Genomic DNA, 14,573 nt, shown 5'->3' with positions numbered 1-14,573 from the left:
TTAGAACAGAATATAAGCACAGTAAAATCTTAGTGCTGTTGGTGTAACTTTTTAGCTCAAGTCTATTTCCTCCTCACTTACAACCTGCCTCCTACCCCCAAATACGGCGATTATACAGAAACAGTGTTGAGATCAGTCAACTCTAATTAGATCAAGCGCTAATAAGAGCTTTGCTTTGCTATTTCTTTGGTTTGAAAAAGATACTGGGGCTCATGTATGGAAAAGTGAAATGACTGACCAACACAATTATTTTATTTAAAGGTTTTAGAAGATGAGCAGTAGCACTCAGAAAAATTACCTCCAACCACAAAGCTGGAGACTTCTTTTTTAAAAAGAGTGGACACCAAATAACTTTTAGGAAGATAACACCGTATTAGCCTCTTACATTGTTGAAGAGAGCAAAAGAAGGCTTAAGATCTGAAGGATAAAAGCTGTATTTATAAACATGCTAAGGAACACATTAAAACAAAACAAAAAAGATTAGAGAAAACCAAATTGTGTCGTACAGGTTAAATCCTGTTATAAATGAACATCATCTCTATGGGACTGTATAGTCCCCTTCAGCAATGTTCAAATAATGAAAACCCCATTACTGAAAGAACTTTCATACTCCTTTGGAGCTGGCATTACAGAATTTCTCCTGCACATAACGTGTGCGTGAGAAACATCCTGGAGGGACTCGGAATACCGATCCCTGCAAACACGAAACTGTTTCTCTAAGGTGCACTTATTGGTCTGGAACCCAGGTGAGTGGGGCTCAATTATAACTGAAGCCTGTCACCTCAGGGTAGGAGAACAATTTGAAGCCAAAGGGCACTTTGCTGTAGTTAATTCATGTGGCTTCAAGTACATTTCCTCAGTACCAAATACCTACTGAGAATTCAAGAGCACGTGAAACTTCCTAACGAATTCCAAGAATTTAGGCAATTAAAGGTGATCATTACAGTTTCTATATACCGTTTTCTCAAAGCCACAGATTTTATTATAGAAAGGAGAAAGGACATGGCATTAATAGATCGAGCACATGAATTCTAGAATACTAAATTGTTCTTTCTCTTGCTTCAAACCAATTATATCCGTGGGCTGCAAAATCATATATAACCATGACAAAACTATTAGTGTTTCGCATCATGTCCAAGAAAGACCAATATTTTTGCCTGAATATTCCATTAACCTTTATCTAGAGCTATCATTCTTAAACTTTCTCTAAAAGTTTCTTTTCAAATAATTTAATAATTGTAACAGCTCGGAAGAGCAGTGTGAAGACCTGAATACTTCAGCCAAGCAGGGAAGGCAGCAAACCTTTGAATACTTGCTTTCCTGCCAAAGTCCTATACACTAAAAATAATCCTTTCTCCTTCGCTTTTTCAGGGGTACCCGAGAGAGTGGCATTCTTGGCCATTACAAGTTTTGGGTTGAGTCTTCTCTGTTCTTCAACGTTCTGACGAAGGTCCTGAGCCTGCAGCTCATGCCTCTGGTAATTTGGTCTTGTTCTCAATGAGAGAGATCTCCAGCACAGGTAAGAGCAGCTGAAAGGCATCCTGAATATAGGAAGCACTGTTTGATGCCTGTCAAGATTGAAAAATAAATAAATAAATAAATAAATAAATAGCACAGTCGCTTAAAAGGGAAAATATACCAAAAGACAACAAGAAAACAGATTCACTTTTACAATTTAAGTGAATGTGTAGCCTGACAAATAAAAGCACAAACTAACCACGCTAATAAAAGCCACAGAAGAAAGAACGATCTAGGTCTTAGGATATGACAGTACCAAAAAACAATGTTAGCATTTCTGTCCAACTTGTCCATCAGAAATGGTAGCTGTTTTTTGACATCCTGCTCAATTCGGCATTTGAAGCTTATTTATTCCTTTACTAACTGGGCAGATTCTGTCACAGCATTTTAGTCAATCCCTCAGTGGATTTTACAAGGCTTTGAATATTACACCAATCAGATTTCCAGTCCATTATGACAGCTCTTCTTTCGTGGACTCAACACAATTAATGAATACAAGATAGGTACTACAAATAGGAAAAAAATGTTCCTATTTGTTCAGTTTGAAACTGCTTTTAAAGATGATACAGTGTAGATATATATCCATCTGGTACAAGAGACATATTTATGAGAAGCATTACAGAATCACCATGCTCAGAGTTTGCCAGACTTCACTTGTATCTGACAAGTTCTGATCTTCCAGAATAATAGAGACTTCATCACATTAAGATAAAGACGCATAATTTCAAGGACAAGAGTGTTTCAAATGTGTAAACAAGAACAATCAAGTCCAAATAGCAATAAGGAACACCCATCAAATGAGTTTACCTTTTTTGGATTTATCAATAGCATGTACTCCTATTTAAACTTTAATGTGACATTTGCTGCCAAATTTTCCAACCAAAATAGACCCCAGAGATCATCTAGTTAAATCTCTTACAATGCACATAAAGATAAGAAGACTGTCAAGAAGGTAAATGCCTGGTCCAAGGTCATACAGCAAATCAGGAAAGATCCTGGACCGGACTCCTGGTTTGCAAACTTCTCACCTATACCACTCTCCCATCTACTAAATCACAAACTTTAAAAAAAAAAACAACTAAGTGAGCAGAATAATTACTCTGATATTCAAGAAAAACTGTGTAGTTAAGGAATTAAAAAGCATTTCCTGAGTGATAATTTTAAAAGAATTTAAAACTAAAGAAGTAACAGTCGGGGCGCCTGGGTGGCGCAGTCGGTTAAGCGTCCGACTTCAGCCAGGTCACGATCTCGCGGTCCGTGAGTTCGAGCCCCGCGTCAGGCTCCGGGCTGATGGCTCAGAGCCTGGAGCCTGTTTCCGATTCTGTGTCTCCCTCTCTCTCTGCCCCTCCCCCATTCATGCTCTGTCTCTCTCTGTCCCAAAAATAAATAAACGTCGAAAAAAAAAAAAATTTTAAGAAGTAACAGTCTAGTAGTTAAAAATTATTTTCAATACATGATTAAAACCTAACCAATTATCTCCCCCAACTTACATAAATACATTTTAAACAGATCATCAAATGTCTAAATTGTTGGCACCATTTACAAAATAGAGTTTTTAACACATGGAATACAGAAAGTGTCACACAAGCAGGCAATAATCGGTCATGTGATCTTCTGACAAACCCCTTCCCAGGGGACTTAAACCACCCACCTCCTTAAATCGAATAGACTGATGAGGATTATGTGAACACAGGTACCTTTGACAAAACAAGGCAAATTTCTTGGCAAGGAAACGACACAACAAAATGTTTTGTTTTGTAACAAATCTCCCCTGTATAAATGTTAGTCCTTTGAGAAGCAGTGTTTGCCTGTTTGCAATTTTCAGCCCTTCAAGTTTACCCCACTGGTCCAGAGAAGGTGTTTTGTTACTAAGGATTGTCCATCAACTGCCAATGGATAAACTAAATAATGACAGGCTACTGCTTCCTTGAACTTTACACAGCAGCTTCACCTTTATGCTTTGTAAATAATGAACAGGGATAGGCATTTGGTCCTATCTGTATCAACACCATTTTGGTCATATCTGTATCAACATGGCTAAACTACCAATCTGGTGAAAAAAACAAAAATGCCAAAAAATAAAGACTTAAGAAGAGTGGATTAATAATACATAATGCCCTAAAAGTTAGAGACTTACACATAATTACTACTAACCTCTAGAAATACAGCAGTGATTAGGGGATTAAGGATGTCTGCCTTTTCTTGGACCTAGAATAAAGGATACAGTATTAAGTGAGCACAGCAAATTAAAAGATATATATATATATATATATATATATATATACAGTAGGCAGACTGTGATCCCACTTTGAAAATTACACACACACGTATACATACACACCCATAACATAAGTATAGAAAATGTCTGGACTGAGAAAGAGCAAAATATCATCTCTAAAAGTGCTTTTAATTTCCTTCTTTAGGGACACCTGGGTGGCTGGGTTAAGTGTCCAAATTCGACTCAGGTCACGATCTCACAGTCTGTGGGTTCAAACCCTGCATGGTGCTCTGCAATGACAGCTCAGAGCCTGGAGCCTGCTTCAGATTGTGTGTCTCCCTCTCTCTGTGCCCCTCCTGCACTCATGCACTGTCTCTCTTTCAAAAATAAGTAAGCATTAAAAAAAATTAAAGGAGCTCCTGGATGGCTCAGTCAGTTAAGTATCCGACTTCAGCTCATGTCATGATCTCTTACGGTTCATGAATTCGAGCCCCACATCCGACTCTGGGCTGACAGCTCAGAGCCTGGAGCCTGCTTCGGATTCTGTGTCTCCCTCTCTCTCTGCCCCTCTCCCGGTCGTGCTCTGTCTCTTTCTCTCTCTCAAAAATAAATAAACATTAGAAAAAAATTTGTTTTTAATTTCCTTTATATCTTCCCGTGCCATCCAATTGAGAGTTTACTCCTTTGTAGTTTTTTATTGACTTTAAAAAGTATCTTCATTTTGGAAGAAAGGGTAGAAATGATGAAACATGTGACCAGAAAACTTTAGAACAAATTTAAAACAAAATATGCAGATATGCATATGTAACATGCGCTCAAAATACTCAATGGTTTTTAAGATGGGCGTCTGTAAAACATGGAAATAACTAATGCAAATTTAATATTCGCATGTGCTAGCACCTTATATTTGACTCGCTGGGTTAAAGTATCTTTATGAAACACATGGAAAGATTCAGCCAGCTCCCACAATTAACTTCAAGAATCCCAGAAGCTCTATTAAAGACAATATTAAAGGGAAAAGAGATAATCCCAGGATTATCCCTTACAGGAATAATCTAAACTCATAGACTAAGAAAAATTAATTTGGGCTATGCTCTTAAATAAGTTTAAGGGCCCAGAAATTGCTGCCACATTGACCCTTAAATACTTACTACTAAGGGATTTTTTTAAATTGAGGTATAAGTGGCATACAATACCATATGAGTTTCAGGTGTACAAGATGATTTGCTATCTACATATACTACAAAACGATCACCACAATAAGCCTAATTAGCATTTGTCACCATACAGTTACAAAAATTTTTTGTGAGGACAAGTTTTAAGATCTATTCTCTTAGCAACTTTCAAATATGCAATACAAAATTATTAACCAGTCACTATGCTGTACATTACATCCCATGACTTATTTGTAACTGGAAATTTATACCTTTAAATCCCCTACACCCATTTCAGCCATCCTCAACTCCCCCACCTCTGGCAACCACCAACCTGTTCTCTGTATCTATGAACTTGGTTTTACTACAAAGTGATTTTTATCTGCTCATTTAAAATGCCCTTGATTCGGGGCGCCTGGGTGGCGCAGTCGGTTCAGCGTCCGACTTCAGCCAGGTCACGATCTCGCGGTCTGTGAGTTCGAGCCCCGCGTCGGGCTCTGGGCTGATGGCTCGGAGCCTGGAGCCTGCTTCCGATTCTGTGTCTCCCTCTCTCTGCCCCTCCCCCGTTCATGCTCTGTCTCTCTCTGTCCCAAAAAAAAAAAAAAAGTTTAAAAAAAATAAATAAATAAAATGCCCTTGATTCTATCCTAATTCATGATTACTGATTTCTGAATCATGTTCCATAGTTTACACACCTTAAGTACATTTTTACAATTCCTCAAAGAAAAAAAAAAAAAAAAAAAGAACTTTAGCTGTTTTAATTACAACTCTGCTCCCGGCTGGCAACCGCAGAATATGAGGACTACCATAGTCTAAGTACGGCGCTGCTCCTTAAAACCAGTAGTCACTGTGCAGTTTTTATTTTATCAAGGTCTAAATTTCCAGCACAGGTCTCAGAGGGCAGCATAAAATATACTGCAGACTCCATAAAAAGAACACAAAAATAAGGTGTAAAAATCAGTTAGACATAGACAAGCTGATCCTAAAATTCACAGAAGAAATGCACAGGGTTCCAAAAAGACAAAAGATCTGGAAAAAGAAGAACCACATTGGAAGATTTACACTTCTTGATTTCAAAACTTACTACAAAGCTATAGTAATCCAGACAATATGCCAATGGCGTAAGGATACACACAAGTAAAATCAATAATAGAAATGAGAGTCCAGAAATAAACCCGTATATCAATGGCTAATTGATTTTGGACAAAAGGGCAAAGACAATTCAATGAGGAAAAACTTTTCAACAAATGATGCTGGGCAAACTGGATATGCACATGCAAAAGAATAAAGTTGTACCCCTCATACCCTACATAAAAAATCAACTCAAAATGGATCATAGACTTAAGGGTAAGAGCTACAACAAAACTCTTAGAAGAAAACGTAGGAGTAAATCATGATCTTGGGTTAGGCAATAATTCATTAGAGACAATACCAAAAGTACAAGTCATAAAAGAGAACAATGACAAGTCAATATTAAAAACTTTTGTGCAGAGACACTATCAAGATTAAGTGAAAAAACAACCTATGGACTGGGAGAAAATACATGCATATCAGGTATCTGATAATGAAATTGTACCCAGAATATATAAAGCATTCCTACAACTCAATAATAAATGGTAAATAGTAAAAAGGCAAATAATAAATAAATGACAAAAAGATAACTAATAATGAAATAAAGAACCCAATTTAAAAGGAGGCAAAACTAGAAAAGCTATTTCTCTAAAGAGGACATACAAATGGCCAACAGTAAGTAAAAAGATGTTCAACATCATTAGCCACCAGGAAAATGCAAATAAAAGCCATAACGAGATACCACTTCATACCTACTACTAGGATGGCTAATTAAAAAAAACAAAAAAACAAAAACAAAAAAAAACAGACAATAGCAAGTGCTGATGAGGATTTAGGAAATTGGAACTTTCATACATTGCCGGCAAGAATGTTACATGGTACAGTCACTTTGTAAAACAGTTTGGCAGTTCTTCCAAGGCCCACGTCACCTACATGATCCACCAATTCCACTCCTACTATGAAAACACACATGCCTGTTTGTAGCAACATTATTCATCATAGCTGAAAACTAGACACAGTCCAAATGTCTAAGAATTGATAAACAGAAAAATAAAATGTGGTACAGATCCCTAAAATACATTATTTGGTAATAAAAATAAGTACTGATACATACTACAATGTGAATGAACCTCAAAAACATTATGCTAACTGAAAGACAACAGACACAAAATATCACATATTGTACATCCCATTTAGATTAAATGTCCAGAATAGGCAAATCTACAGACAGAAAATAGGTGAGTGTTGCTCAGGGCTAGGAGAGTGTGGAGGGAAAGGGAATCGGCATGACTGCCACTGGCGGGAGGTTTTCTGGGGGATGATGAAAATGGTCTAAAATTAGATATGGTTATGGTTGGACAACTCTGTGAATATACTAAAAAACCATTGGATGGTATACTTGAAATGGGAAAATGTTATGGTATGAAATTACCTCAGTGAAACTCTCTAAAAAACACCCCACAGAACAGACATCAGCGCAAGAACAGGCATGAATTCTTACCCCAGCAGTTGTTAGGCAGGTGGTGAACTCTTTAGACAGAGAAGACAACTCCTTACACAGTACAACTGTCATCCTAGGAAAGAAGTGAGGCAAGTCAGGAGGGCTCCTCTTTTTGTTTTTCTTTCTCTCTTTTTTAAAAATAAGCTATATTTAACAACTGTTGGAAGAAAACAAATCACTCTTGGTAGTAAATGTGAAAGGAGAAAGCTTTTTTTTTTTAAGGGAGTAAATATGTCTTCATCAACTACCTAATGCATCTGCGGACCCATTTGAGCAGACATTCATGTTACAGGAAGAGGAGGTTCAGTCCCTGGAAAAACATTTTACTGCAAAGTCCTCTAGAAAGTACTAGACTTCCAAGTTAAAGGAAATAACTAAAGTACATTTTCAGGAGATAAGACAGTACTTAAAAATCCTACATTCCATTTACAAACGTAGGTAAAGTAAGTATGTATTCATACATTCAACAGATATTTACTGGAAGTCTTCTATGTACCAGGTACTATTCTAAGCACTGGGGATATATCAGTACACAAGCAAAAGCCCAGTTTCCATGGATTCTAACTCACTTGATAATTAACAGGGAAACTATATATATGTGTATGCTTATACACATACACACACACACCCCTCCTGTACAGGTACATATATATGCGTAGGTATACGTATAAACACAGATGTATAAATGGAAAGTGGAAAGAGCCACTTTTCCAAAGAACAGGCTACTTTGGGGTTGAGTCCCTCATCCTAAGGATGGTGAAGACAAAACCAGCCCCCTCTGTGGGATGTTGTGGAGGGGTGGTGAAGTTGCAGGTAAAGAGGAGGTCTGGAAAACATCAAGGGCCCCTCCCAACCCTAACACATTAGACACTCCCACACAATTTTTCCCAATTACATTCTCATTAATTAGATTTATTTAGAAAGCAGAAAGCAGTAGGTCTTTTTTTTTTGTCCCTTATGACTATCTACTTTATAATATTTTTGAAATTTTATTCAAAATCAGCAAGACGGAGGGAAAGGGGGGTTTGGGGACTTAGCCTGACGTGGGATTAAATCCCAGTCTGCACAACCTGGACAGATTATCACATTTCTCTTGAGTCTGTGTTTCCTCATTTTTTTAAAGCTGGACTAATCATTTACCTTTAGAGTTGTAAAAATTAGAAGTGATACATGTAAGTCCCTTAGCATGGTACCTGGCACAAAATTAGCACTCATTAACAAATATCACCATTATTAAGAACTAAGGTTCGTAGAACTACTCTCTATTTTTACTTATGTAAAATTCTACTTTTATTAAAACCAATAACCTGAGAACTAGTTTTCAGATTACCAATTAATAAAAAAGAATTAATAAAACAACCAGGCGGTTAATAAAAAAAATTTATAATGTAGACTTATGGCTCCACGAAAAGAAACAACACTTCTGACTACTTAATAACTAAAACCCAAAATGAACAAACCTCTAACATGTGAATGGTACAATGTGAATGGCATCTTCTTGAGAGGAAAGTTTCTTAAAACTCTGAGGCTGAGAGTAAAAAGAGGCTGAGAAAACTCTTGAACCAATGTGCATCATTTACATGGATACTCTTTACACTTACTGGGAAAGGGCTCTGCTCCTTTCTAAGGCTGTCACTTCCTGCTTCTGGCCATGCAGAACCAGAGCCGCTGTTTTGTGAAACAGTTCAATTGAGCAGGCAGTCAATTCTGCTAGGCTCCGGATAGCAAATGCATGGATATCCTGAAAAGAAAAGCAAAACAAAGCATTGTTATTATTGTTTTTACCCCGGAGGAAATGAAGAATTCCTTGTTTCTCGCATACTGGAGGATTCCAGATCGTGAAAGCAACAGAGACAATGGCTGCCCTTCAATACACCTCCTCTTCTACCACAGTAGTGATGTCATTTTCCAGCTGGGCTCATAACTGCAGAAACAGAAGTTCCCCTAAAGTCGGGTGTGTCCACGTAACTAAGTTTGAGCCAAAAGATTTAGATAAAAAGTGTCTTGTAGCAGTTTCTGGGAACTTTCTTCATGATACAACACACAAACACCCTTAGTCTCTTTTTCTTCACTCCTTTCACCCTACAGTCTGGAACAAGGTTGCTATAACCTTGGGTTACAAGGTTGACATTACAGACAGTGGTACAAAAAAACAGAAGGTGCCTACGCCCCTGATTGTAATACTCACATCTCAAAACCATTTCAAAAAAAAAGGCTTAGTTGCTTTAGTACCTCTATTGAATTTTTACTGATTTGCTCAGTTTTTTCTGTTTCCAACTGTTTTTCTCCTTCTTCCTTCTCTTCTAATGGCTTGGCCAGAGATGCACTCATCCATTCATAGGCATTATTTCTTGCCTAAACAAGAAGAAGATTACTGCCCATCAACAATTCAATTCAGCTCACCAAAAGGTTATCATACATATTGTGCACCTACCAGGAACACGTTAGCATCATGTAAGTCAGTCTCACCCAAACACACACTTACCATACATCCATCTACTTACCTTACCACTTCTCTTTACAACACTTAACACGGCCATCCACTCACTCCCCTTCTTGAGCTTCTCTAACCCTTCTACCTTTTTTAAAACTAAGGCATAACTTACATAAAGTGCACAAATCTTCAGAGCACAACTCAAGAAATGTTTACACATCTATATGCCTTTATAACTGACCCAGATCAAGATACAGAACATTCCCATCAGTATAAAGGGTGCCCCCCTGCCCCTTCCTAGTCAATACTGCTCAAACCTGGGAACGCAAGCTGGTGTACCCACTCTGGAAAACAGTATGAAGGTTCCTCAAAAAACTAAAAATAGAACTACCCTACCACCCAGCAATTGCACTACTAGGCATTTATCCACGGGATACAGGTGTGCTGTTTCGAAGGGACACGTGCACCCCCATGTTTATGGCAGCACTATCAACAATAGCCCAAGTATGGAAAGAGCCCAAATGTCCATTGATGGATGAATGGATAAAGAAGATGTGGGATATATATGTACAATGGAGCATTACTCAGCAGTCAAAAAGAATGAAATCTTGCCATTTGCAACTACATGGATGGAACTGGAGGGTATGATGCTACGTGAAATTAGTCAGAGAAAGACAAAAATCATATGACTTCACTCATATGAGGACTTTAAGAGACAAAACAGATGAACATAAGGGAAGTAAAACAAAAAGAATATAAAAACAGTGAGGGAGACAAAGCATAAGAGACTCATAAATATGGAGAACAAACAGAGGGTTGCTGGAGGGGTGGTGGAAGGGGGGATGGGCTAAATGGGTAAGGGGCACTAAGAAATCTACTCCTGAAATCATTGTTGCACTATATGCTAAGTAATTTGGATGTAAATTTAAAAAATAAAATAAAATAAAAAAATACTGCTCAAACCAAGTCACACTTCCCTTGCCCAAAGGTAACCCAGTCTTCTGCCTCACTGTCTCAATTAATTTTACCTGCCTTTAAAATGCACACAAATGAAACTTTAAGTCCATTCTAATTTGTGTCTGGCTTCTTATGCCCAATATAGTGTCTGTTAGGTTTCTGGCTTCTTATGCCCAATATAGTGTCTGTTAGGTTTATCCATGTTGTTGCAAATATCAGTAGCTCATTCTTATTTCTTGCTATGTAGTAGCTCATTTTATACATATACCATAACTTACCATTCTCTGATGATGGGCCTTTGAGTTGTTTTTAGTTTTCTTTGACTTCCAAAATACCGCCTTCTTCCAGTTCTCCCCCCACCCTTATGGGCATTCCTCCTCAGGCTTCTGTATGTATTGATACTCTTTTCAGCCTTTTAAACACCAGCATTACCTGGGGTTCTAGCCTGGCTCTCTACTAGCCTCACCACACTCCCTCTTCCTTCAGCCCATCCTGTCTCTGTAATTTTAAGTATTCCCTACCTGCTGCTGGCTCCTAAATCCTTATTTCCAGCACTCACCTCTCCTGAAAACAATGTATCCCAACTGCCTGCTGGACATACATATCAAGATATTTTGTAGGCTGATCATTCCTCTTCCCTTCAATGGCTCCCCTTCAACCAGATGATGGTCTTTTACATGACTGAAGAAGTACCCATGACCTAGTCCCTACCTACTTCTCCAGCCTCATCTCTTACCATTTTCCACTTTAAGATCTGATAATAATGGCCTATAAATGCCTGTTCTTCATTCATGCTATTCCCTTAGGCTACAATGCCCTTCCCCGCCCTTTTCTTTTTTCTAAATAAAGGCAGCTCTTAGTTTTCTTTCAATCATCCACCCAGACATTGTCTCTTCCAAGTAACTTTCAAAGACCTTCCAGGAGACAAGGCATGTAAACAACCCTTCCCTGTATGTCCATGGTCCCCTGAGCACCCCTTCAACTTAGTATTTACCAAAGACACTGAAATTAAATGTGTCTATCTCCTATACATGAACAACATTACCATAGGATAGCTACAGACTGTCTTGTTTGGATTTGCACACCCTGTGCCTGGCATGCTATGGAGGGCAGCTACTGTTTTTACCTAGCCAGCATCCCTATCTCTTTTCTTTTGGTAGTGGGTTCTAGATTTTTCTTAGTTCATGTGGTTTGGGTAGGGTTGCTTCCATCCTCTGGCTCCAAGGGTTGGCAAACAATTCAGATTTAGTTACTAGAATGTTAATCCCCCTTCCATACAGGGATTACTTCATGATGTTTCAAAAAGTGACCCAACCCAGGTCAATGGGCATCAGCATCAGGACATCTGATGAAACTACTAGGGAAGGGAGGCCCTCCTCCTGCTAGAGTTACTCAACTGGAAAAAAGTCACCCTGATGTTGCCAGTAGTCATCCTACCACCATGTGGAAAAGATTCTCTATGAATAAAGCTGTAACAGAAGAAAGCAGAGTCAAGAGATTGGTGTGGGGATTGGGTTGGGGGTAGTAGGTGGGGTTCCTGGATAGAGAGCCATGCCTGAAGCTCTTAATTTTCTAGTTCTTGAGCTAATGAGTGCCCCTTTGTTCTTAAGCCAGTCTGACTTGAGTTTCTGTCATTTGCCACTGAGACTGCCCCGACTTCTAAGAAAAGGTTTATTGTCATTAAATGAAGACATCCACTTGAGAAACTTTATATAGACAGAATGTGTTCAGAGCTGTAACCAGGCAATACGAATTCAGAGAAGACTAGGAGAGCCATTCCAGCTAAGAAGTGAGAATCACAAGTTTTCTTACAAATATAGCACTGGGGTTGAGGGTTTAAGGATCAATAGATGGGGCTACACCCGAGGCTCCAACGTGAATAAGCTACAGCAGAACCTATGTACCCAGACATTCATCTCAAGGTTCTTCCTCCTACCACAGGAACTCTCACAAAAACCCTCAGGAATAATTTGGCTCTGATCTTTAACTACATTAGCCTCTCAAATTAAATAAAATAAAAAAAAAAGAATTAACTATATAAAAGACTGGAAACAGAAAACTCAAAGTATGCTGAGAAAACTGTGAAGCAACTAGTAGGACCAGAGCAGAGGGTACATTTATTAATTAGTTCATTCATTACAAATATTTACTACACATTGTCCAGGTGCTGGAAGTACCTATATAAACCATGGCCCTGCTCTTCTTTAGTGCAGAAAGACAATTAATAAGGAAACAAATAAGTGAAGAAAATAAAATGTAGAGACAGAGAGTGTGGACTGGATGAGCAGAAGGCAGACTTGGTTTGGGTGGTCAGGAGGGGTCTCTGAGGAGTGATATTTGAGTTGAAATCTAAAGTTTAAAAGGAGTCAGCCATGCAAATATTTAGACAAGAGTTGTAAGCAGAGGGAAATCAGGTGGGTGTACTCAAGGAACAGAATGAAGACCAATATGGGAGAAGCATGGGAGAAGAGGCTGGAGTGGTGAGATTTTTATAGAAGAGAATAGTGAGAGATGAAGCTGGAAAGAATCCTAACAGTTGACTAACAGTCTACATAGTATGTGAAATTCTCTGCAAAGCTTTTGAAGAGAGAAAATGAGAGAAAAACCAGGGATTGGTTTATCTCAAATTAAAAAAAGAAAAATGGGGAGACATAAGGCCATGCAAAAGAAAACTGATACCATAAATGTAATATACTTGAAGGAGATATTTTAGTAGGCATAAAACATACTCAAAATGATCTTTCTTATAATAAATACACTAAGTGAGGTCATTATGAACTACTGTGCCAACTCAAGGTAATTTATCATACCTTTTGAAAACTGGGCAACACTACCCAGGCCTCACACCCAGAATTCAGTCTGGAACTTCCCATTGGTGAGACCTGGAGACTTGGGAATTAAAAGACACCTTTGAGGGGTGCCTGGTGGCTCAGTCAGTTAAGCATCCAACTTCAGCTCAGGTCATGATCTCACAGTTCATGGGTTCAAGCCCTGCATCAGGCTCTGTGCTGATAGCTCAGAGCCTGGAGCCTGCTTCAGATTCTGTGTCTCCCTCTCTCTCTGACCCTCCCCCACTCACACTCTATCTCTCTCTCAAAAATAAATAAACATTAAAAAAAAAAAATTTTTAAAGACACCTTTGAGCTTAGCTTCTCCAACCACTTAGTTTTCATCAGCTGGGGGGGGGGGGGTGGGGGGGGCAGCGGGGAGAAAAGGCCTAGAAAAGAAATGGGATTTGCCCACATCACATGCATCAGAGTAAGAATCAGACCTGTTTTCTCAGACTCCTGCTTCATTGCTTTTCCCCTACATCACACAGCCTCCCATTAAATCCTTGGGAATAATCAGGTCCTGCTCCTTAACTACTCTATATCTTATGACTCAACACAGGAAATGTAAACAATGTGAACACAACTTGCAGAGAATGACTACAACTACCAAATAGATAAGGATTACTTGCCTTTTTAAAATCGTTTATTTATTATTACGATCTCCTTGAGCACAGAAACTAGGTCTTTTTCATTAGTATTTCTCCAACACCTAGCAACATAAAGTTTACTTAACATATGTATATTTATCAAACACCTAAATATATTGGGCTAGCTTCTATAGATAGGACCATCAATGGTGAGCATTTACTATGAGCCAGGGACTTCCCAAGACCTTTGTATGCATTAACACATTAAATCCTCAAAAGAACCCCACATCACCCTATCTCAC

General features: G+C 38.5%; 1 protein-coding gene across 1 annotated transcript in view; it reads right to left on the bottom strand.

The window, feature by feature from the left end:
* Positions 1-230: 230 nt before the first annotated feature.
* FAM114A2 (family with sequence similarity 114 member A2) overlaps positions 231-14,573 on the bottom strand; it is a 31,977-nt gene continuing 17,634 nt past the window's right edge. The window contains exons 10-14 of the mRNA XM_047092229.1: positions 9,695-9,817; positions 9,064-9,203; positions 7,463-7,535; positions 3,673-3,726; positions 231-1,568 (exon numbers count right to left, since the gene is read on the bottom strand). Of these exons, the coding sequence (XP_046948185.1) occupies positions 1,467-1,568; positions 3,673-3,726; positions 7,463-7,535; positions 9,064-9,203; positions 9,695-9,817 (492 nt within the window). The 3' untranslated portion in view covers positions 231-1,466. The remainder of the gene's footprint in view (positions 1,569-3,672; positions 3,727-7,462; positions 7,536-9,063; positions 9,204-9,694; positions 9,818-14,573) is intronic.

This window comes from Lynx rufus, unplaced genomic scaffold, assembly GCF_022079265.1.
Source record: "Lynx rufus isolate CCGP_SWC_20201006 ecotype Redwood Valley unplaced genomic scaffold, mLynRuf1.p SCAF_1, whole genome shotgun sequence".
NCBI classification, from domain to species: domain Eukaryota; kingdom Metazoa; phylum Chordata; class Mammalia; order Carnivora; family Felidae; genus Lynx; species Lynx rufus.
Note: the sequence above shows the minus strand (reverse complement) of the source record. Positions and strands in the feature narration are given on the sequence as shown.